Source organism: Micromesistius poutassou (genome assembly GCF_964030765.1).
Source record: "Micromesistius poutassou genome assembly, chromosome: 7".
Lineage (NCBI taxonomy): Eukaryota > Metazoa > Chordata > Actinopteri > Gadiformes > Gadidae > Micromesistius > Micromesistius poutassou.
The window spans coordinates 57,697-83,083 of record NC_140277.1 but is presented as its reverse complement, the minus strand read 5'-3'; the positions used below and the strand labels follow the sequence as shown (position 1 = coordinate 83,083).

General features: G+C 48.1%; 1 protein-coding gene and 1 pseudogene across 2 annotated transcripts in view; one reads left to right on the top strand and one right to left on the bottom strand.

Annotated features, from left to right (window-relative positions):
* Positions 1 to 2,553: 2,553 nt before the first annotated feature.
* On the bottom strand, positions 2,554 to 16,588 carry LOC311350468 (E3 ubiquitin-protein ligase parkin-like). Its single transcript, XM_084470489.1, is given in 14 exon segments — positions 2,554 to 4,028; positions 5,455 to 5,572; positions 6,024 to 6,110; positions 6,763 to 6,915; positions 7,045 to 7,106; positions 7,972 to 8,108; positions 8,699 to 8,814; positions 9,672 to 9,755; positions 10,792 to 10,901; positions 12,595 to 12,727; positions 12,729 to 12,812; positions 13,281 to 13,307; positions 13,310 to 13,446; positions 16,292 to 16,588. Coding segments are annotated over 14 exon segments (1,365 nt in total). The 5' UTR covers positions 16,299 to 16,588; the 3' UTR covers positions 2,554 to 3,918.
* Positions 16,589 to 16,729: 141 nt separating this feature from the next.
* Positions 16,730 to 25,387, top strand: part of LOC311350095 — a 9,774-nt pseudogene continuing 1,116 nt past the window's right edge. Inside the window, exons 1-3 of the transcript XR_014684148.1 lie at positions 16,730 to 16,900; positions 19,096 to 19,240; positions 21,773 to 22,249. The product of XR_014684148.1 is annotated as an uncharacterized misc_RNA (transcript). The remainder of the gene's footprint in view (positions 16,901 to 19,095; positions 19,241 to 21,772; positions 22,250 to 25,387) is intronic.

Below are 25,387 nucleotides of genomic sequence, written 5' to 3'. Positions count from 1 at the left end.
AAATTCTGTAGTATATTTGTTGTTGTTTGCTTTATATTATGTTGATGTTGATTTGATTCATGATGATGATTTAAACAGTCCTTAACTTTACTGAAACAAGCAGGGTCATGGATCGGATAGATAGTGTATTAAATGTACTGAGGTTATGAATCTGGATAGATAGTGTATTAAATGTACTGGGGTTATGAATCGGGATAGATAGTGTATTAAATGTACTGAGGTTATGAATCGGGATAGATAGTGTATTAAATGTGTTTTTTAAGTAATTTGAGTAATTTATTCTTCAACCTACAAAAACAAATAATCATGTTTAAATGAATGATGTTTGTATGTAGTTGTTTAAACAAATAAAATAAAGTTGGTGCTATAACCGAGTATGGCCACTAGATGGTAGTGTTTCTAATTTATTCTAATTTTATGAATTCTGAATTGTGAACACTTTTGAAATGGAAACTAATGATTGTTAACCTATTAGGTATTGATCAAGACCGGGAGAAAATAAATGAAACAATTAAATTAATAAAATCTATAACATTAATAATGTAAAAAAAAAATAATGTATAAATACAGAAATAAGAGATGTGTATTCTGTCGTCTCCTGGTCCTTCTTTAGTGGTCAGTTTATAAATCCTCTGCATGGAGGGTCACTTTACAGGTGTCTCTGTGACTGAACACAGCGCTGTGTGAGTATGAATCCAACATGGAGACATTTACCAACATTTACCAACGCCTGTCTCCTTATAAATAATCTTATAATATAATAATCTTATAAATAAAAAAAATCACAATCCACGACAAAAACATCACATACGCCATTACATGCTCCGAATGCCACATCACATACGTCGGCGAAACAAAGCACACAATACTCACTCGACTCAAACAACATTTCTATAACATACACAGAGGTACATCCAACACTAGACTGATGGAACATTTCCAAACACACCCCATTACCTCATCATTCATCACTGGGCTGGAGATGAAGGCGTGCTGGTCGGACAGACAGAGGACGGCGGCGGAGCGTAGATGGATAGCCAAACTAAAAACACTTACCCCCTTGGGCCTGAACGTCAGGGAGTAGGGACCGCGCCGGGCCGCTGCTGGGGGCGCTGGGAGAACCCGGGACTCCTCCTTGGGGCTCCCTGCATGGCACCGGGTCCACAGTGTGCGTTTTAAAATGTTGCATGTTTTTATTACTGTGTTCTTTTTTACCATGATTTTATTTAGGCCTCCAGTTTTACAAGTTCCAAATTCTGTTGGAGGCCTCTCGTCCCTATTTTTATTCTTTCAATTTTACTTACCTATTTATTTATTTATTTTCTTACCTTGGCACTTATTTTAGCACTTTTTATCTTTTATCCACGTGTTTCTGCATTTTATATCTATTTATATATTATTCTTTTTACATATATATATATATATATATATATATATATATATATATATATATATATATATATATATATATATATATATATATATATGTGTGTGTGCATGTTTTTAATTTAAAGGACTTCCTGCATATCTTAACATGAATTTTAGATTGCAGTGTGCTTCCTTTTTTATCCAAAACTTTTGATCCTTTATTTATTCATATGCATGCATTTTAATTATTATTTTTGATGATTTATTATTTATGAGAAGATGTGTATGGATGGGTCTGAGTGTGTGTGAGTGTGTGTGTGTGTGTGTGTGTGTGTGTGTGTGTGTGTGTGTGTGTGTATCTCTCCCCCTTCTTTTTATTCATTTCACAAAAACAACAAAAATACTCACCTTACTTTTGCTCCGCGCCTCCTCAGACCCCAGCTGCTGCTCCTCCTGCTCCTCCTGCTCCCCCTTCTCTTCCCCTGTTTTTATTCCGTTTTTTTTAAACAGAAAAATGAAAAAACATTTTATACTTTTATACACGTCTATATAAAAAAAATAAAATAAAAAAAAAAATAAAAGCATTGGGAGATGGTGTGCCAGTGCACCCAGGGTCATGGACCTACAAAACAGAATCACATACAAAAACCTAACCCAGACACCTAACCCTAACCAGAGTCCAGACACCTAACCCTAACCCAGACACCTAACCCTAACCCTAACCCAGACACCTAACCCTAACCCGAGTCCAGACACCTAACCCTAACGATGTGATCGGCCCCAGACACTGAACCCCATCCTGAATCCAGACACCCAATCCCATCAGTTGACAGATTTATTTGAGCACCTGCTCTAACCCTGACAGTTAGTTTGGGGTTAGAGCCCAAGTTTCAAATCCTCTTACGCGAGGCCTCCCCAGGGTTTTACCCCCCCCCCCCCCCACACCCCGATAACAATACCTGGGACTGAGCGGTGTATGGAGTACAGGATTGTTTTTTAGAGCGATTCTTGCTTTCTCTGGGGTGCTGGGGAGTTGAAGCGAATGCGCCTACTGGTGGATACGCCCAGATGCTCAGCCCTGCCAATCCAAAAATATCAATACTATTACTATATTTATACTATATATATATACTATATTACTATTTATGAGCTACAATCTGCAATCAATCGAATATCTCAACAATATAAAAAAAAAAGTTTTTATTTGTGAGAAGAAAGAGAAACAACGATATATGGTACAGTAAGGATGTTTATAGTAACAATCTCAACTTTTATTCATCAACGCATATCAGTGTTGTAGTCAAGTCACTGTGCCTTGACTCCAAGTCTGGTTCCAGTCTCCAGTGTTCAAGTCGAGTCCACTGCTCACACGAGTCGAGTCCGAGTTGAGTCCCTGTTGATCAAGTTGAGTCCGAGTTGAGTCCCTGTTGATCAAGTTGAGTCCGAGTTGAGTCCCTGTTGATCAAGTTGAGTCTGAGTTGAGTCCCTAGGTAGACCACTAGGTACTAGGTTCTACACACACTCATGTCACGGGAATTAACTCCTTAACTTAATGATCCCCACATGTCGTAAGATTGTATGTTTCTATATGTGTTTGAACACCAAAAAGAGTCACATTGAGGATAAACGATTATCTTATTCACTGCTCTGAAGCTAGTTTTAAAACCCCGGTTAGACACTGAACACAGCCTGGAACACAGCCTGGAACACAGCCTGGAACACAGCCTGGAACAGGACCCTGAACACAGCCTGGAACAGGACCTGGAACACAGCCTGGAACAGGACCTGGAACAGGACCCTGAACACAGCCTGGAACACAGCCTGGAACAGGACCTGGAACAGGACCCTGAACACAGCCTGGAACAGGACCTGGAACACAGCCTGGAACCCAGGACCTGGAACAGGACCCTGAACACAGCCTGGAACAGGACCTGGAACCCAGCCTGGAACACAGCCTGGAACACGGCCTGGAACAGGACCTGGAACACAGCCTGGAACAGGACCTGGAACAGGACCTGAAAACAGCCTGGAACAGGACCCTGAACACAGCCTGGAACAGGACCTGGAACAGTAGTCTGTAGTAGCCTGGGTCTGTAGGGGGCGTGTCCTGTCAGTGTTGGAGGCGTGTCCTGTCAGTGTTGGAGGCGTGTCCTGTCAGTGTTGGAGGCGTGTCCTGTCAGTGTCGGAGGCGTGTCCTGTCAGTGTTGGAGGCGTGTCCTGTCAGTGTCGGAGGCGTGTCCTGTCAGTGTTGGAGGCGTGTCCTGTCAGTGTCGGAGGCGTGTCCTGTCAGTGTTGGAGGCGTGTCCTGTCAGTGTCGGAGGCGTGTCCTGTCAGTGTTGGAGGCGTGTCCTGTCAGTGTCGGAGGCGTGTCCTGTCAGTGTCGGAGGCGTGTCCTGTCAGTGTCGGAGGCGTGTCTTATCACAATCGGAGGCGTGTCCTGTCACAGTTGAAGACGTGTCCTTCCACAGCCGGAGGCGTGTCTGATCATCGTTGGGGGGGGCGTGTCTTCTCTTCTGAGAGGTGGCTGACTTGTGGGCGTGTCCTAATGTTTCACCCAAACCAATGGTTGGCCATGCAGTCTCTGTTCCAGGGCACCGAGCAGACCCAGCACCACTCATTGGAACACTGCGCCCTGGGACACACCATGTGCATACAACCTCCTGGAACACACACACACACACACTTTAGTGTGTGTGTGTGTGTGTTACTCCTGGAACACACACACCAGAGATGGAAATTAACTTTTTTGCCCACCAGCCACTGTGGCTGGTAGAAAAATCTACCAGCCACTCATCTTTTTTACCAGACACTTTTTATACGCTATATTTTTTTGATGGATATGCATACATTTTAAACAATATAATAGTAACAATAGATAAGAAGTGTTTTTTGTGATTAAAAGTAGCACAATAGGGCTGGAAAAACAGCCCAATCTGGCAACCCTGTCTGAAAGTCCTCAAAAAGTAGCTCAATCTGGCAACACTGCTGAACGTCCTCAAAAAGCAGCCCTATCTGGCAACACCGTCTGAACGTCCTCAAAAGGTAGCCCAATCTGGCAACACTGTCTGATCCTCAAAAAGCAGCCCAATCTGGCAACACTGCTGAACGTCCCCTCGCTCGAGTGTCAACGTGAAGTCAACTGAAAAGGACTCCGTTAGACTGTGATTCTGAATGAATATAAATTAGTGGTGAGCATAGATTAATTTTTTTGGAATTAATCTAGATTAATCTAGATTAAAATGGCTCATTAGAATTTTGCCGAAGGCATTCATAATATGTGTGTGCTACCTAAATAATGACTAAAAGTAAGTCTTTGAGAACGGGTTTCTCAAGCCAGGTGGCGCATTAGACCAGGGGCTCATCTCCTGTTTCCAAAATGCATCACAAACTCTAGTATAACTTACTACACGCTTACTACCACAAACTCAAACGCGGGAAAATATAACGGCGCCGGGACGCGCTCTCGCTACAGGTCCACGGGACGCTCGTCCCCGGTGCGCGTCGCGGCAGCAGCGGCAGCCGGGGCGGCGGTGGGGGCGGCGTTGGCGGCAGACGGCTGGTACGCGTCCGCCTACCGCCGTACCAAGGCGGGCAGCTCGGAGGAGTGTCATCGCTCACCCAAGTTGTTTCTATTATCATTGCTACATTGTCTCCAGCATATGGCGCGATGATGGACAGCATATTTTATTAAATAGCCTACTCAGCTTCGGGTTAGTTCAACTTTGAGAATAGATTAACGGCGATATTTTTTTTATCGCCCGATAAGAGTCTCGCGTTAACGCAGCACGTTAACGCCGATAACGGCCCACCACTAATATAAATGCTATCGACATTTCGTTTGGATATTATTGAATATACAAGTCTGTAGATTAGTGACATTTTTGAATGAAGGTTAACGGTTGAAAAGTGAATGAATTAGTTACGACGTATTGGAAAGTATTACCCGACACAGTGGCGGGTGAAGTGACACAATTCACCCGCCACCATACAAATCCACCTGCAAATGGCGTGTGGCGGGTGTTAATTTCCATCCCTGACACACACACACACTTTATGAGTTGCGTTGCGTTGCGTTGCGTGCGTTACCGTTCTTCTCCACCGGGACCCTGCACCGAGGACAGGGTCGGGTGGTCTCTCTGATGGTGTCGCGAGACGCCAGTTCCCACCGGCTCCTCTGGAGGGCGCCCTCGTCCACCACCACACACTGAGAGAGAGAGAGAGAGAGAGAGAGAGAGAGAGAGAGAGAGAGAGAGCGAGAGGGAGAGAGAGAGAGAGAGAGAGAGAGAGAGAGAGAGAGAGAGAGAGAGAGAGAGAGAGAGAGCCTTTACCCAAGCTCACTCCCTCTCACTCTGCACACATTCCTAGCTCACTCCCTCTCACTCTACGCATATTTGTATCTTCTGTATATTTCTCAGTTCCATTCTGATGTAAAACATTTGTTTCATTTGATTTAATTATATAACTGTCCTGTACTTCCTGCTGTGAAACGCTCACTTTCCATTCTGGATTAGCAAAGTACTACTGATCTGTAGTACTACTGATACTACAGTACCACTGATCCTCCATTTGGAGTGCAATATTGATTAATCCAATTCACTCCGAACTGTTTATAAAACCTGATGGAATGAGACTTCAGCCAATAGCCTGTCACTCACCGGTGTAGCTCCGCCCCCAGAGCCGGAAGCTGTCATATGACACTCCCCTTCATGGAACTCTTCCTTACAGTCTCGACAGAAGACAAACTACACACACACACACACACACACACACACACACCTTATTAGTCAACAACCTCCCCTGCTTAGTGGGTATTATGCATTATCCATCAGTATTATCTATGCATGTATAGTAGTATGTGTGTAGGGTTTAGTGTCTAGTATATTATTAATAAATATGTGTGTAGTATTTAGTGTGTATGTGTGATGTATTTAGTGTTTCGTATTTTGCATGTGGTGTGTGTATAGTATGTGTGTATGTGTGTGTAGTATCTAGTGTGTATGTGTGTAGTGTGTAGTGTGTGTGTAGTGAGTGTGTGTATAGTATCTAGTGTGTGTGTGTGTGTGTGTGTGTGTGTGTGTGTGTGTGTGTGTGTGTGTGTGTGTGTGTGTGTGTGGTATCTAGCGTGTATCTGTGAGTGTGTGTGTGTGTGTGTAGTGTCTAGTGTGTGTGTGTGTGTGTAGTGTCTAGTGTGTGTGTGTGTGTGTGTGTGTGTGTGTGTGTGTGTGTGTGTGTGTGTGTGTGCGCGCGAGTGTGCGTGTGCATGTATCTGTGCGTGCGCGGGTGCGTGTGTGTGTGTGTATCTGTGTGTGTGTGTGTGTGTGTGTGTGTGTGTGTGTGTGTGTGTGTGTGTGTGTGTGTGTGTGTGTGTGTGTGTGTGTGTGTGTGTGTGCTTACCCCACAGCCCAGCCCGTTGATCTTCTCACACTCCACCCTCTGGGTGGGCGGGGCTTCAGGGATAAGCCCCGCCCCACAGGCTGCCCTCGGACACAAGACCCCGCCCATCTGCAGCAGACACTCCTCTGCCCCGTATCCATGGTAACGCATATACTGGGAGGCAGTCAACAATATGGTTCAACAAAAACAAAACATACTGTATAATAAGAACACTAATGCATGTGTGTGTGTGTGTGTTTAGAGTAGTGTGTGTGTGTGTGTTTAGAGTAGTGTGTGTGTCACCTGCTCATTCCCGAGGACCCTGAAATGATGAAGCTCCTTAATAAGAGAGTCTGGACACCCAGCTGTGCGCGCACACACACACACACACACACACACACACACACACACACACACACACACACACACACACACACACACACACACACACACACACACACACACACACACACACACACACACACACACACACACACACACGTATGAACACTTTGACCTAATAAGTTTCCTGTTTCCAGTTTCCTGGCAGTAATTGAGGCAACTTTACCCAAAGCCTCATTTTAAATGACATAATGTGACATAATGTGACATAATGTGACATAATATTACATAATATGACATGTGAAATAATGTGACATAATGTGACATAGTGTGACATAATGTGACGTAATATGACATGTGACATAATATGACATAATATGACATAATGTGACATAATGTGACATAATGTGACATAGTGTGACGTAATGTCACGTAATGTGATGTAATGTGACAGTGTGACATAGTGTGACATAACGTGACATAATGTGACATATGACATAATGTGACATAATGTGACATAATATGACGTAATGTGACGTAATGTGACGTAATGTGACGTAATGTGACATAGTGTGACATAGTGTGACGTAATGTGACGTAATGTGACGTAATGTGACATAATGTGACATAATGTGACATAATATGACATAATGTGACATAATGTGACGTAATGTGACATAATCAGTCAGTTCTGTTGGGGTGGAGCAGGTCACTCAGAGCGGTAGTAACCTTCTGGATCTATTAAACACGACGTCCCCCAGCGCTCTAGAAGCCTATAGGCCAACACTCTTCAGTCTGCATCATGTCAACGTACCTCTGTCCGTCCCATCTCTCTGTCAATCCTATGTGTGTGTCGTCATGCCTGTCTGTCTGTCTGTAGCTCCTTACCTGCACATGGCAGTGAGTAGCCAACCGAGGGGTGGTGGATGAACTGTCTGTCGTTCAGTCTGGTGAGGCAGTAACCACGGAAACAGTCCAGACAGATAACATGACGGTCGGCGCACTGGAACACCAGGACCGGACTCCTGGACAGACGGACAGACAGGGAGAGAGACAGACAGATAGTAGAGACAGACGGACAGGGAGAGAGACAGACAGGGAGAGAGACAGACAGATGGTAGAGACAGATGGACAGACAGGGAGAGAGACAGACAGATGGTAGAGACAGACGGACAGACAGGGAGAGAGACAGACAGATAGTAGAGACAGACAGATAGTAGAGACAGACAGACAGGGAGAGAGACAGACAGATAGTAGAGACAGACAGATAGTAGAGACAGACAGACAGGGAGAGAGACAGACAGATAGTAGAGACAGACGGACAGACAGGGAGAGAGACAGACAGATAGTAGAGACAGACGGACAGACAGGGAGAGAGACAGACAGGGAGAGAGACAGACAGATAGTAGAGACAGACAGACAGGCAGGCAGGTCGACAGTGAGTTGGGCATTGTGTCTACATCAGCATTTTAAATATCTTCACATTTTGACGGTGGTATGAAACAAGGAGACAGAGTGTGTGTGTGTGTGTGTGTGTGTGTGTGTGTGTGTGTGTGTGTGTGTGTGTGTGTGTGTGTGTGTGTGTGTGTGTGTGTGTGTGTGTGTGTGTGCTCACAGCACGTGGGTGCAGGCCATGCAGGCCACCTCTCTGTGGTTGGTGATGAAGAGCGGCAGCGCCACAGACACGTCTTCCTCAGCCGTAGGATGAAGGGCGCACTTCAGGTAGAACTCCTGAACACACTCCTCCTCCTCATGATCATCATCATCATCATCATCATCACTTCAGGTAGAACTCCTGAACACACTCCTCCTCCTCATCATCATCATCATCATCATCATCATCACTTCAGGTAGAACTCCTGAACACACTCCTCCTCCTCATCATCATCATCATCATCATCACTTCAGGTAGAACTCCTGAACACACTCCTCCTCCTCATCATCATCATCATCATCATCATCACTTCAGGTAGAACTCCTGCACACACTCCTCTTCATCATCCTCATCATCATCATCACTCAATTCAGGTAAACTCACTCACTCACAGCTCCTCACTCACTCACTCACAGCTAAACTCACTCACTCACAGCTCCTCACTCACTCACTCACTCACTCACAGGTAAACTCACTCACAGGTAAACTCACTCACTCACAGCTCATCACTCAGTCACTCACTCACAGCTCCTCACTCACTCACTCACTCACAGCTCCTCACTCAGTCACAGGTAAATTCACTCACTAACGCGCTGAAAGCTGATCTTCAATAACAATAAAGAGGAGCTAGCTCCTTCGGCTAGCTCCTACGGCTAGCTCCTCCTGCTAGCTCCTCCGGCTAGCTCCTCCTGCTAGCTCCTCCGGCTAGCTCCTACGGCTAGCTCCTCCTGCTAGCTCCTCCGGCTAGCTCCTCCGGCTAGCTCCTCCTGCTAGCTCCTCCGGCTAGCTCCTACGGCTAGCTCCTCCTGCTAGCTCCTCCTGCTAGCTCCTCCGGCTAGCTCCTCCGGCTAGCTCCTCCTGCTAGCTCCTCCGGCTAGCTGATACTGGACGCCAAACCCATGGATCTGTTGAGTTCACTTATCACGCCTCTCACCGCCACGTTGCCAGGGCAACCCTCCGACTGACAGACGCCATGGATACGTCCCGGGACCAGCACGTCGTCCCAGCATGATGGACCCTGAGAGAGAGAGAGAGAGAGAGAGAGAGAGAGAGAGAGAGAGAGAGAGAGAGAGAGAGAGAGAGAGAGAGAGAGAGAGAGAGAGAGAGAGAGAGAGAGAGAGAGAGAAAGAGAGAGAGAGAGAGAAAGAGCGAGAGAGAAAAAGAGAGAGAGATCGAGAGAGAGAGAGAAAGAGAGAGAGAGAGAGAAAGAGCGAGAAAGAAAAGAGAGAGAGAGATCGAGAGAGAGAGAGAGACCCTTTTAATAGATATTGTATGTACTAGTAGTACTTGAGGTGGTATTAGTAGTACTGGAGGTGGTATTAGTAGTACTTGAGGTGATATTGATGTACTAGTAGTACTTGAGGTGGTATTAGTAGTACTTGAGGTGGTACTAGTAGTACTTGAGGTGGTATTGATGTACTAGTAGTACTTGAGGTGGTATTGATGTACTAGTAGTACTTGAGGTGGTATTAGTAGTACTTGAGGTGGTATTGATGTACTAGTAGTACTGGAGGTGGTATTGATGTACTAGTAGTACTGGAGGTGGTATTGAGGTACTAGTAGTACTGGAGGTGGTATTGATGTACTAGTAGTACTTGAGGTGGTATTAGTAGTACTGGAGGTGGTATTGATGTACTAGTAGTACTGGAGGTGGTATTGATGTACTAGTAGTACTTGAGGTGGTATTAGTAGTACTGGAGGTGGTATTAGTAGTACTTGAGGTGATATTGATGTACTAGTAGTACTGGAGGTGGTATTGATGTACTAGTAGTACTTGAGGTGGTATTAGTAGTACTTGAGGTGGTACTAGTAGTACTGGAGGTGGTATTGATGTACTAGTAGTACTGGAGGTGGTATTGATGTACTAGTAGTACTTGAGGTGGTATTAGTAGTACTTGAGGTGGTACTAGTAGTACTGGAGGTGGTATTGATGTACTAGTAGTACTGGAGGTGGTATTGATGTACTAGTAGTACTTGAGGTGGTATTAGTAGTACTTGAGGTGGTACTAGTAGTACTGGAGGTGGTATTGCTGGTAGTAGTATTGTGGTTTTACCCGGCTCAGCGTCAGAGTACTCTGTCGACACGCTCCACAGCGGACCCGCAGCTTGCCCGGTCGGACGGCCGCACACACACTCTTACAGAACACGTAGAACGTCCTGTAACCTGGAGACAGAACCCGGTAACTCAACCTGTAACCTGGAGACAGAACCCGGTAACTCAACCTGTAACCTGGAGACAGAACCCGGTAACTCAACCTGTAACCCGGAGACAGAACCCGGTAACTCAACCTGTAACCTGGAGACAGAACCCGGTAACTCAACCTGTAACCTGGAGACAGAACCCGGTAACTCAACCTGTAACCTGGAGACAGAACCCGGTAACTCAACCTGTAACCTGGAGACAGAACCCGGTAACTCAACCTGTAACCTGGAGACAGAACCCGGTAACTCAACCTGTAACCTGGAGACAGAACCCGGTAACTCAACCTGTAACCTGGAGACAGAACCCGGTAACTCAACCTGTAACCCGGAGACAGAACCCGGTAACTCAACCTGTAACCCCGGAGACAGAACCCGGAACTCAACCTGTAACCCGGAGACAGAACCCGGTAACTCAACCTGTAACCTGGAGACAGAACCCGGTAACTCAACCTGTAACCCGGAGACCAGAACCCGGTAACTCAACCTGTAACCCCGGAGACAGAACCCGGTAACTCAACCTGTAACCCGGAGACAGAACCCGGTAACTCAACCTGTACCCGGAGACAGAACCCGGTAACCTCAACCTGTAACCTGGAGACAGAACCCGGTAACTCACCTGTAACCTGGAGACAGAACCCGGTAACTCAACCTGTAACCCGGAGACAGAACCCGGTAACTCAACCTGTAACCTGGAGACAGAACCCGGTAACTCAACCTGTAACCCGGAGACAGAACCCGGTAACTCAAACCTGTAACCTGGAGACAGAACCCGGTAACTCAACCTGTTAACCTGGAGACAGAACCCGGTAACTCAACCTGTAACCTGGAGACAGAACCCGGTAACTCAACCTGTAACCCGGAGACAGAACCCGGTAACTCAACCTGTAACCCGGAGACAGAACCCGGTAACTCAACCTGTAACCTGGAGACAGAACCCGGTAACTCAACCTGTAACCCGGAGACAGAACCCGGTAACTCAACCTGTAACCCGGAGACAGAACCCGGTAACTCAACCTGTAACCTGGAGACAGAACCCGGTAACTCAACCTGTAACCCGGAGACAGAACCCGGTAACTCAACCTGTAACCCGGAGACAGAACCCGGTAACTCAACCTGTAACCCTGGAGACAGAACCCGGTAACTCAACCTGTAACCCGGAGGACAGAACCCGGTAACTCAACCTGTAACCCCGGAGACAGAACCCGGTAACTCAACCTGTAACCTGGAGACAGAACCCGGTAACTCAACCTGTAAACCTGGAGACAGAACCCGGTAACTCAACCTGTAACCCTGGAGACAGAACCCAGGTAACTCAACCTGTAACCCTGGAGACAGAACCCGGTAACTCAACCTGTAACCCGGAGACAGAACCCGGTAACTCAACCTGTAACCCGGAGACAGAACCCGGTAACTCAACCTGTAACCTGGAGACAGAACCCGGTAACTCAACCTGTAACCCCGGAGACAGAACCCGGTAACTCAACCTGTAACCCGGAGACAGAACCCCGGTAACTCAACCTGTAACCCGGAGACAGAACCCGGTAACTCAACCTGTAACCCGGAGACAGAAACCCGGTAACTCAACCTGTAACCACGGCGGCACCGTAACCACGGCGACACCACCCGACCCCGTAACCCCGGGCGACCCCGCCTACCAGTGGTCTGAGCTTCTGCTCCTCCTCCCTCTTCTCCGTCCTCCGCCAGGCTGTGATTGGCAGGGCTGGTTTCCAAGGCGACGGCCAGGCCAGAGCGCTCGGCGTGGAGGTCCAGCCTGGTCAGCCTCTGCCCCCGCCCCCTTCTCCTGGAGGCGGAGCCCAGCGTGCGGGCGTGGCAGCACCACGTGGACGGTGCTCTGCTCCGGTAGGTCGTAGGCCTGCTCGGGTCAAGGGTCAAACAGTAACATTACAGAACAGGACCTCTGGGTCCCTAACCCTAACTAACCCTGACTGACTGACTGACTGACTGACTGACTGACTGACTCAATCTGAATGACTGACTGACTGACTGACTGACTCAATCTGACTGACTGTCTGACTGACTGACTGACTGACTCAATCTGACTGACTGTCTGACTGACTGACTGACTGACTCAATCTGACTGACTGACTGACTGACTGACTGACTCAATCTGACTGACTGACTGACTGACTGACTCAATCTGACTGACTGACTGACTGACTGACTCAATCTGACTGACTGACTGACTGACTGACTGACTGACTGACTCAATCTGACTGACTGACTGACTGACTGACTGACTGACTGACTCAATCTGACTGACTCAATCTGACTGACTGACCGGGCCTGGGCCGTGGAGGCACTGGGTCTCACTGGGTCTGACCTGCAGGGTGTCCTGGTCCTGGAGCTCCCCCGGCCGGCGAACAGCAGCCTCAGCGGCCCGGCAGGGACCCCCTGCTGCTGGGCCACCTGCGCCTTCAGCGCCCCCCACCTGGAGCCCGCGGCCACCTCCAGCAGCACGGCGGGGCCCCCGTTAAAACGAACAAACACTGAGGAGAGAGAGGCTTTATATATAAATACTAATACATCAATACCACCTCCAGTACTACTAGTACATCAATACCACCTCAAAGTACTACTAATACCACCTCAAGTACTACTAGTACATCAATACCACCTCCAGTACTACTAGTACATCATACCACCTCAAAGTACTACTAATACCACCTCAAGTACTACTAGTACATCAATACCACCTCCAGTACTACTACTAGTACATCAATACCACCTCCAGTACTACTAGTACATCAATACCACCTCAAGTACTACTAGTAATCAATACCACCTCCAGTACTACTAGTACAATCAATACCACCTCAAAGTACTACTAATACCACCTCAAGTACTACTAGTACATCAATACCACCTCAAAGTACTACTAATACCACCTCAAGTACTACTAGTACATCAATACCACCTCCAGTACTACTAGTACATCAATACCACCTCAAAGTACTACTATACCACCTCCAGTACTACTAGTACATCAATACCACCTCCAATCAATACCACCTCAAGTACTACTAATACCACCTCAAGTACTACTAGTACATCAATACCACCTCCAGTACTACTAGTACATCAATACCACCTCAAGTACTACTAATACCACCTCAAGTACTACTAGTACATCAATACCACCTCCAGTACTACTAGTACATCAATACCACCTCAAGTACTACTAGTACATCAATACCACCTCAAGTACTACTAATACCACCTCAAGTACTACTAGTACATCAATACCACCTCCAGTACTACTAGTACATCAATATCACCTCCAGTACTACTAGTACATCAATACCACCTCAAGTACTACTAATACCACCTCAAGTACTACTAGTACATCAATACCACCTCCAGTACTACTAGTACATCAATACCACCTCAAGTACTACTAATACCACCTCAAGTACTACTAGTACATCAATACCACCTCCAGTACTACTAGTACATCAATACCACCTCAAAGTACTACTAATACCACCTCAAGTACTACTAGTACATCAATACCACCTCCAGTACTACTAGTACATCAATACCACCTCCAGTACTACTAGTACATCAATACCACCTCCAGTACTACTAGTACATCAATACCACCTCCAGTACTACTAGTACATCAATACCACCTCCAGTACTACTAGTACATCAATACCACCTCAAGTACTACTAATACCACCTCAAGTACTACTAGTACATCAATACCACCTCAAAGTACTACTAATACCACCTCAAGTACTACTAGTACATCAATACCACCTCCAGTACTACTAGTACATCAATACCACCTCAAGTACTACTAATACCACCTCAAGTACTACTAATACCACCTCAAGTACTACTAATACATCAATACCACCTCCAGTACTACTAGTACATCAATACCACCTCAAAGTACTACTAATACCACCTCAAGTACTACTAGTACATCAATACCACCTCAAGTACTACTAGTACATCAATATCACCTCCAGTACTACTAATACCACCTCAAGTACTACTAATACCACCTCAAGTACTACTAATACCACCTCAAGTACTACTAATACATCAATACCACCTCAAGTACTACTAGTACATCAATACCACCTCAAAGTACTACTAATACCACCTCAAGTACTACTAGTACATCAATACCACCTCCAGTACTACTAGTACATCAATACCACCTCAAAGTACTACTAATACCACCTCCAGTACTACTAGTACATCAATACCACCTCAAAGTACTACTAATACCACCTCCAGTACTACTAGTACATCAATACCACCTCAAAGTACTACTAATACCACCTCCAGTACTACTAGTACATCAATACCACCTCAAAGTACTACTAATACCACCTCAAGTACTACTAGTACATCAATACCACCTCAAAGTACTACTAATACCACCTCCAGTACTACTAGTACATAAATACCACCTCCAGTACTACTAGTACATCAATACCACCTCCAGTACTACTAGTACATCAATACCACCTCAAGTACTACTAATACATCAATACCACCTCCAGTACTACTAGTACATCAATACCACCTCAAAGTACTACTAATACCACCTCAAGTACTACTAGTAGATCAATACCACCTCAAGTACTACTAGTACATCAATACCACCTCCAGTACTACTAGTACATCAATACCACCTCCAGTACTACTAGTACATCAATACCACCTCAAGTACTACTAATACATCAATACCACCTCCAGTACTACTAGTACATCAATACCACCTCCAGTACTACTAGTACATCAATATCACCTCAAAGTACTACTAATTCTCTCTCACGTTTTATGTCTTTTACTAAAACGTTTCCTGTACAGTAGTTCAACAAAGGACATTTTAACTAATATATATATAGTTGTATGTGTATTCACTACTCTGCTCTCTTCTACTCTATAACCTTCTATATATGATCTGTTACTTCAGGGCCAAGCCTTCATGAGACACCGGATAGAGAAGACTACACAACTCATAGTCTCCTTGGCAGATTGTATTTCTGCGTTTGAGCTCGGTTTGAGTTCGAGTCGGTTTGAGTTCGAGTCGGTTTGAGCTCGAGTCGGTTTGAGCTCGAGTCGGTTTGAGCTCGAGTCGGTTTGAGCTCGAGTCAGTGCAGCCCACTTCGGGAGCAGTCAACTCAGAGCAGTCAACTCGAGTGTCAAGGCACCTCGACACTCGAGCCGGGGATCAAACCAGCAACCTTCCGGTTACAAACACACTGCGCGTTCTTCGAGACAGAAGATATAAGACGATATTCGTTAAGAGACGAACGGACGTATCGTAACGTATCGTAACGTATCGTAACGTCTTCCCCTGTCGCTACGTACCCAGCATAGCGGCGGTCAGCAGGGTCGCCCGCCGTCCTTGCCGCGGTTGTAGTCAACACGGTGACGTCGCGCCGGGCATTGTGGGAGATGTAGTTCGCATTAGTGCTTGTGGATTGACATCTATGGGTGGCAAGGTCCTTTGTACCAAAGAAGCGCAACGTTTGAACAGAATAACGTGTGCGGTTGAATTATCTAAAGCACGATGTGTTCGGTTATTATCCTCCATCAGCGCATAGCATAATAATAATAATAATAAAAATATATATATATTAAAACCAAGTCATCTTTAAGACTCGAATAACACATATGTCGATAAGTCTGACGTCACACCGGAAAGAGGGAGACTGACGCCTCCGGAAATGGATATGTTTATGAATTTTAATAACTTCTTTGCATTTTTTCTTTGTATTTTTTTTCCGCAGCAAGCGATGCGGCGTTCCGGGCCGTCAGTAAACCGTCGGCGGATAAATTGGGGATAAAAGTTGAATCGGACTCTCCGGTCGCGGGGCAGGCATGCAGCAGTCCGACGGCAAGAGCTCCGGCGGGCTGGACGGCTGTCTCCTACACCACCGGACCGAGGCGGCCGACGGGACGTGCATCGGAGACAGGGTGAGGACCCCCCCCCCGTACGACGTCCCCGTATTTCAGACATTCGGTTCGTCAAGTCGCAGGTCGAGGTGGGCGCAGGAGGGCTCGTCTCTCTCGGGGTGCAGCGAGAGAAGGGGGGCGAACTAGAACTACATTCTGGGTCATAATAGCTGGGTTATGTGTGATGACCATACGGCCCTGGGATGATAATTAAAGCCTTATAATGATGATAATCGGTGTGGTAACAATAGCAACGACAATAACGATAATAACAACAATCATAACAGTAATAACTGTGGGATAATAATAATAATGATACTACTACTAATATTACTGCTATTAGTGTTACTAATAATAATAATTGTGCTCCAGCTGTCCTCAAGATGTATACATTGCTGCATAATTGGCTGTGATAATGTAACCCTGATTTCTTAAGGGCTGATATTGTGTTTCCTGTCACCTACATTAATCTAATAATACTTTTTTATGATTTTAAAACAAAACATCTTTCAAGTAATGACGATCCGAATCGATGAACACAATGCCGTCTTTCTTCTGGAGTGATTTGTATTCTGTCGCGTGGTTAGTGGATTATAAATGCACATTCATTTGTCACGGTACAGGAAAATATGACATTTACGTTATGCATAATGTTTCTCCTTCTGGAGGTCTGTCCAATGAGGGCCTTAGTGACCCTCACTGTCCAATGAGAGCCTTAGTGACCCTCACTGTCCAATGAGGGCCTTAGTGACCCTCAACTGAATCACACCCCATGACGTATGATGTACCATAACTGGGCGGACCCAGCCCCCCGGCAGGGCTCTGGGTGACCCGCCCCCCGCCCCCGCAGTGCTCTGGGTGACCCCCCCCCCCCCCCGCAGTGCTCTGGGTGACCCCCCCCCCCCCCGGGCAGTGCTCTGGGTGACCCCCCCCCCGGGCAGTGCTCTGGGTGACCCCCCCCCCCGCAGTGCTCTGGGTGACCCCCCCCCCCCCCCCCGCAGTGCTCTGGGTGACCCCCCCCCCCCCCCCCCCCGGGCAGTGCTCTGGGTGCCTAACATTCACCCATTCATTCACACATCCACACACCGACGGCGGAGTCGACCCCTCAGGGCGACGGCCAGCGGGTCAGGGAGCAGTCAGGGGGAGGGCGTCTCGCTCAGGGGACACCTCCCCACTCACAGCTAGGAGGAGGAGGAGGAGGAGGAGGAGGAGCTGGGGGGATCGAACCAGCGACCTTCAGGTGACCAGCGACCCGCCCTGCCTCCTGAGCTACTGCCGCCCCAGAGCGTTCTATATCAGTCAGTGGCGAACCGTGAGCACTACAGCTGGGCCTTCAGTAGTCCGACCTGCTCCGGTTCTTACATTTTTCATGTTTTAAAACAAATAAACACAAAGTCTCTGCATCTGAAGGAGGCGATGCGTGAACGGGAAGCAGACCGTGGTGCTTTTTAATCACACACTTCGACCCCGTTTGTTGCAACTTATGAAAATATAATCATGTGGGGAAAAAGACTTACAAACATGGACCAAAACGGCTCCATAATACGCACAAAAATCCATACGTCGCTCTCGTCCGCCATTTAACTGTCTCTCAACGGCTCTCACCACTCTGCCCCTGTTCGGACTTCACGAAGGCCTACGATCTTTTGTTTTTGTCCCGCCCACTTAAAATCAAACCGTGATTGGTCAATTTTCCCATCACTCTCCAAACCAAAACACATGGCTTGGCCTTCCCCGAGATTCGTGAAGTCCTAACCAATCAATGAGCTAGCTAACCGGGCTACGATAGAGACGGACGATTCTGATTGGATAACACGTTTCAGGACAGTAACCCTTTCATTGCTGATGTGAACTTGACAGTAAACTTAACTTTAGAACATAGATGAGAGAAAATGTATTAAATGTATTGTATTAAATTAAATTAAATCGTTTAAAAAAAAATATATATATACACATATTATTTAATACTCATATTTTTTGGTTTACAATTTTTAAGGCCTTCTCTGAAGGCCTAGAAGGCCCTGAAGGTTCCCCTCTGATATCAGTGCAACGCTGCCTAGCAGCTAAGCGCTGTATAATCACCAAAACTACAGTCAACAAACTGCTTCCTGATGGGTCAGAAAGTGATACCTGGTTGGCCCTGATTGGCCGGTGAGTGACCTCCCTGGTGCCCTAACCCCCTAACCCCTAACCCCTAACCCCTAACCCTAACCCAGATGGTGAAGGTGGAGTCGGGCGTCCTGCTGTCCTCGTCGCAGACCGCCGAGCTGGCCTTCCTGCGCTCCCGCGTCCGGGACCTGGAGCGGGAGAAGGCGGAGATGGGGGCGGAGAACCAGCGTCTGCGGACCATGCTGGTCAACGGTCCGTTCAGCAGCACCGTCGGGCTTCTGTAGCATGTTAGCTATTAGCTGTGTAGCGTGACGCCAGTGTAGCGTGTTAGCTATTAGCATGTTAGCTGTGTAGCCTGACGCCAGTGTAGCGTGTTAGCTATTAGCATGTTAGCTGTGTAGCCTGACGCCAGTGTAGCGTGTTAGCTATTAGCATGTTAGCTGTGTAGCCTGACGCCAGTGTAGCATGTTAGCTGTGTAGCCTGACGCCAGTGTAGCGTGTTAGCTATTAGCATGTTAGCTGTGTAGCCTGACGCCAGTGTAGCGTGTTAGCTATTAGCATGTTAGCTGTGTAGCCTGACGCCAGTGTAGCGTGTTAGCTATTAGCATGTTAGCTGTGTAGCCTGACGCCAGTGTAGCGTGTTAGCTATTAGCATGTTAGCTGTGTAGCCTGACGCCAGTGTAGCGTGTTAGCTATTAGCATGTTAGCTGTGTAGCCTGACGCCAGTGTAGCGTGTTAGCTATTAGCATGTTAGCTGTGTAGCCTGACGCCAGTGTAGCGTGTTAGCTATTAGCATGTTAGCTGTGTAGCCTGACTCCAGTGTAGCATATTAGCTATTAGCATGTTAGCTGTGTAGCCTGACGCCAGTGTAGCATATTAGCATGTTAGCTGTGTAGCAGGTCAGCTGTTAGCTGGGTAGCATGTTAGGTGTGTAGTATTTTAGCTGTGTAGCATGTTAGCTGTTTACATACGAAAGCAGAATATGATGAAATATTATGAATTTTAATTTAGTGGATATTGTGTACATTTGTCATGCACCAATACAGCCATGCTATAGTTCCAACCCACTTACGTAGATAGGACAATAAGGAGCAGGAGGGGTTAGACCGTAGAGAGACGGGTCATTAAGGAGCAGGTAGGGGTTAGACAGTACAGAGACAGGTCATTAAGGAGCAGGTAGGGGTTAGACGGTACAGAGACAGGTCATTAAGGAGCAGGTAGGGGTTAGACAGTACAGAGACAGGTCATTAAGGAGCAGGTAGGGGTTAGACAGTACAGAGACAGGTCATTAAGGAGCAGGTAGGGGTTAGACAGTACAGAGACAGGTCATTAAGGAGCAGGTAGGGGTTAGACAGTACAGAGACAGGTCATTAAGGAGCAGGTAGGGGTTAGACAGTACAGAGACAGGTCATTAAGGAGCAGGTAGGGGTTAGACAGTACAGAGACAGGTCATTAAGGAGCAGGTAGGGGTTAGACAGTACAGAGACAGGTCATTAAGGAGCAGGTAGGGGTTAGACAGTACAGAGACAGGTCATTAAGGAGCAGGTAGGGGTTAGACAGTACAGAGACAGGTCATTAAGGAGCAGGTAGGGGTTAGACAGTACAGAGACAGGTCATTAAGGAGCAGGTAGGGGTTAGACAGTACAGAGACAGGTCATTAAGGAGCAGGTAGGGGTTAGACAGTACAGAGACAGGTCATTAAGGAGCAGGTAGGGGTTAGACAGTACAGAGACAGGTCATTAAGGAGCAGGTAGGGGTTAGACAGTACAGAGACAGGTCATTAAGGAGCAGGTAGGGGTTAGACAGTACAGAGACAGGTCATTAAGGAGCAGGTAGGGGTTAGACAGTACAGAGACAGGTCGTTAAGGAGCAGGTAGGGGTTAGACAGTACAGAGACAGGTCGTTAAGGAGCAGGTAGGGGTTAGACAGTACAGAGACAGGTCATTAAGGAGCAGGTAGGGGTTAGACAGTACAGAGACAGGTCATTAAGGAGCAGGTAGGGGTTAGACGGTACAGAGACAGGTCATTAAGGAGCAGGTAGGGGTTAGACAGTACAGAGACAGGTCATTAAGGAGCAGGTAGGGGTTAGACGGTACAGAGACAGGTCATTAAGGAGCAGGTAGGGGTTAGACGGTACAGAGACAGGTCATTAAGGAGCAGGTAGGGGTTAGACAGTACAGAGACAGGTCATTAAGGAGCAGGTAGGGGTTAGACAGTACAGAGACAGGTCATTAAGGAGCAGGTAGGGGTTAGACAGTACAGAGACAGGTCGTTAAGGAGCAGGTAGGGGTTAGACAGTACAGAGACAGGTCATTAAGGAGCAGGTAGGGGTTAGACAGTACAGAGACAGGTCATTAAGGAGCAGGTAGGGGTTAGACAGTACAGAGACAGGTCATTAAGGAGCAGGTAGGGGTTAGACAGTACAGAGACAGGTCATTAAGGAGCAGGTAGGGGTTAGACAGTACAGAGACAGGTCATTAAGGAGCAGGTAGGGGTTAGACAGTACAGAGACAGGTCATTAAGGAGCAGGTAGGGGTTAGACGGTACAGAGACAGGTCATTAAGGAGCAGGTAGGGGTTAGACAGTACAGAGACAGGTCATTAAGGAGCAGGTAGGGGTTAGACAGTACAGAGACAGGTCATTAAGGAGCAGGTAGGGGTTAGACAGTACAGAGACAGGTCATTAAGGAGCAGGTAGGGGTTAGACGGTACAGAGACAGGTCATTAAGGAGCAGGTAGGGGTTAGACAGTACAATAAGGAGATGGTTCTCTTTGGTTCCCTCAGAGATCCCTGGGCTGCTGTCCACCATGTGGCAGACCCTGGGTCAGAACAACAACACCAGCAGCCACCACCACCACCACTCCCCCCTCTCGGTCTCCATGACGACGGGGAGGGGAGCAGGCCGGGACTACGCCTCCTCCTACTCCCAGCACCAACCGCTGCAGCCGCCCAGCAACGCCTCCGAGGACGTGGAGTTCAGCCCCGGCGACCACCTCGACGACCACTCCACGCTCGGCCCCGAGGACCTGAGTGGGGACATGGTGGACTACGGCGAGGAGGAGGAGGAGGAGGAGGAGGAGGTGGTGCCCGGCGGGGATCTGGGTATGGGCGGAGACATGATGGGGGAGGAGCCAATCTGCAGCCAGACGGACATGGTGGAGGCGGAGCTGAGGAGGAGGAGGGACGCGGAGGGCCAGTGCGCCAACAGACACGCCGGCGGCCATGTGAGAGAAACCGCGTGTGTCCACGGACAGGTTAGAAGTGGATTGGTTCAGATTACCGAACCAGTAATCTGAACAGATTCAGATGATATTATTATAGATGAATAGTCTCTCCAGTCTCTCGCCATTAATCCGAATTTAATAAAAGGTTTTTATAGGGCTGTACGGTATGGACTAACATTTATATCACGGTATGATTTGAGGCATAGACGGTAACGGTATTATATCACGGTATGTTAATTCTATATTCTAATTTCGATATAAATGCTTCTGAAGGGGTAAAATACTGGTTAGGCAGCTATTACTGTATTTTTGTATCACTAGGAAATATTTCACATAGTACAGAAGTATTTTAAGAACATTTATTGAGCAAAACTGCAATAGAAAAAAAATGCTAAATATTTTCTTTTTTTTTAAAGTTACTTCCTGTATGGATAGTATGGATTTCTCTCTCCACTTGGTCGCGGACCTTGCCATATCGTTTTGGCATCTCAATTTGGCTGAAGTGTGTGTGGGCAGGTAACGCGCACCTGGGATCGAGTGTTTTGACCATCTCTATAACCGCCGTGGTGATAACGGTCGTGGTGGTAACGGTCGTGGTGGTAACGGTCGCCGTGGTAACGGTCGTGGTGGTAACGGTCGTGGTGGTAACGGTCGTGGTGGTAACGGTCGTCGTGGTAACGGTCGTCGTGGTAACGGTCATCGTGATGGTGGTAACGGTCGTGGTGGTAACGGTCGTGGTGGTAACGGTCGTCGTGGTAACGGTCATCGTGATGGTGGTAACGTCGTGGTGGTAACGGTCGTGGGGGTGGTAACGTTGTCGTCATGGTAACGTCGTCATGGTAACGGTCGTGGTGGTAACAGTCGTCGTGATAACGGTCGTGGTGGTAACGGTCGTCCTGGTGGTAACGGTCGTCCTGGTAACGGTCGTCCTGGTAACGGTCGTGGTGGTAATGGTCGTGGTGGTAACGGTCGTCGTGGTAACGGTCGTGGTGGTAACGGTCGTCGTGGTAACGGTCGTCGTGGTAACGGTCGTCGTGGTAACGGTCATCGTGATGGTGATAACGGTCATAGTGGTAACAGTCATGTTGGTAACGGTCGTGGTGGTAACGCCGTCGTCGTCGTGGTAACGTCGTGGTGGTAACGTCGTGGTGGTAACGTCGTGGTGGTAACGTCGTGGTGGTAACGTCGTGGTGGTAACGTCGTGGTGGTAACGTCGTCGTGGTAACGTCGTGGTGGTAACGTCGTCGTGGTAACGTCGTCGTGGTAACGTCGTGGTGGTAACGTCGTGGTGGTAACGTCGTGGTGGTAACGTCGTCGTGGTAACGTCGTGGTGGTAACGTCGTGGTGGTAACGTCGTGGTGGTAACGTCGTGGTGGTAACGTCGTCGTGGTAACGTCGTCGTGGTAACGTCGTGGTGGTAACGTCGTGGTGGTAACGTCGTGGTGGTAACGTCGTGGTGGTAACGTCGTGGTGGTAACGTCGTCGTGGTAACGTCGTGGTGGTAACGGTCGTGGTAACGTCGTCGTGGTAACGTCGTGGTGGTAACGTCGTGGTGGTAACGTCGTCGTGGTAACGTCGTGGTGGTAACGTCGTGGTGGTAACGTCGTCGTGGTAACGTCGTCGTGGTAACGTCGTCGTGGTAACGTCGTGGTGGTAACGGTCGTGTTGGTAACGTCGTGGTGGTAACGTCGTGGTGGTAACGTGGTGGTGGTAACGTCGTGGTGGTAACGTCGTCGTGGTAACGTCGTGGTGGTAACGTCGTGGTGGTAACGTCGTGGTGGTAACGTCGTGGTGGTAACGTCGTGGTGGTAACGTCGTGGTGGTAACGTCGTCGTGGTAACGTCGTGGTGGTAACGTCGTCGTGGTAACGTCGTCGTGGTAACGTCGTGGTGGTAACGTCGTGGTGGTAACGTCGTGGTGGTAACGTCGTCGTGGTAACGTCGTGGTGGTAACGTCGTGGTGGTAACGTCGTGGTGGTAACGTCGTGGTGGTAACGTCGTCGTGGTAACGCGTCGTGGTAACGTCGTGGTGGTAACGTCGTGGTGGTAACGTCGTGGTGGTAACGTCGTGGTGGTAACGTCGTGGTGGTAACGTCGTCGTGGTAACGTCGTGGTGGTAACGGTCGTGGTAACGTCGTCGTGGTAACGTCGTGGTGGTAACGTCGTGGTGGTAACGTCGTCGTGGTAACGTCGTGGTGGTAACGTCGTGGTGGTAACGTCGTCGTGGTAACGTCGTCGTGGTAACGTCGTCGTGGTAACGTCGTGGTGGTAACGGTCGTGTTGGTAACGTCGTGGTGGTAACGTCGTGGTGGTAACGTGGTGGTGGTAACGTCGTGGTGGTAACGTCGTCGTGGTAACGTCGTGGTGGTAACGTCGTGGTGGTAACGTCGTGGTGGTAACGTCGTGGTGGTAACGTCGTCGTGGTAACGTCGTGGTGGTAACGTCGTCGTGGTAACGTCGTGGTGGTAACGTCGTGGTGGTAACGTCGTCGTGGTAACGTCGTGGTGGTAACGGTCGTGGTGGTAACGTCGTGGTAACGTCGTCGTGGTAACGTCGTGGTGGTAACGTCGTGGTGGTAACGTCGTGGTGGTAACGTCGTCGTGGTAACGTCGTGGTGGTAACGTCGTGGTGGTAACGTCGTGGTGGTAACGTCGTCGTGGTAACGTCGTGGTGGTAACGTCGTCGTGGTAACGTCGTTGGTGGTAACGTCGTGGTGGTAACGTCGTCGTGGTAACGTCGTGGTGGTAACGGTCGTGGTGGTAACGTCGTGGTAACGTCGTCGTGTAACGTCGTGGTGTAACGTCGTGGTGGTAACGTCGTCGTGGTAACGTCGTGGTGGTAACGTCGTGGTGGTAACGTGGTGGTGGTAACGTCGTGGTGGTAACGTCGTGGTGGTAACGTCGTGGTGGTAACGTCGTCGTGGTAACGTCGTGGTGGTAACGTCGTGGTGGTAACGTCGTGGTGGTAACGTCGTGGTGGTAACGTCGTGGTGGTAACGTCGTGGTGGTAACGTCGTGGTGGTAACGTCGTGGTGGTAACGTCGTGGTGGTAACGTCGTGGTGGTAACGTCGTCGTGGTAACGTCGTGGTGGTAACGTCGTGGTGGTAACGTCGTGGTGGTAACGTCGTGGTGGTAACGTCGTCATGGTAACGGTCGTGGTGGTAACGTCGTCGTGG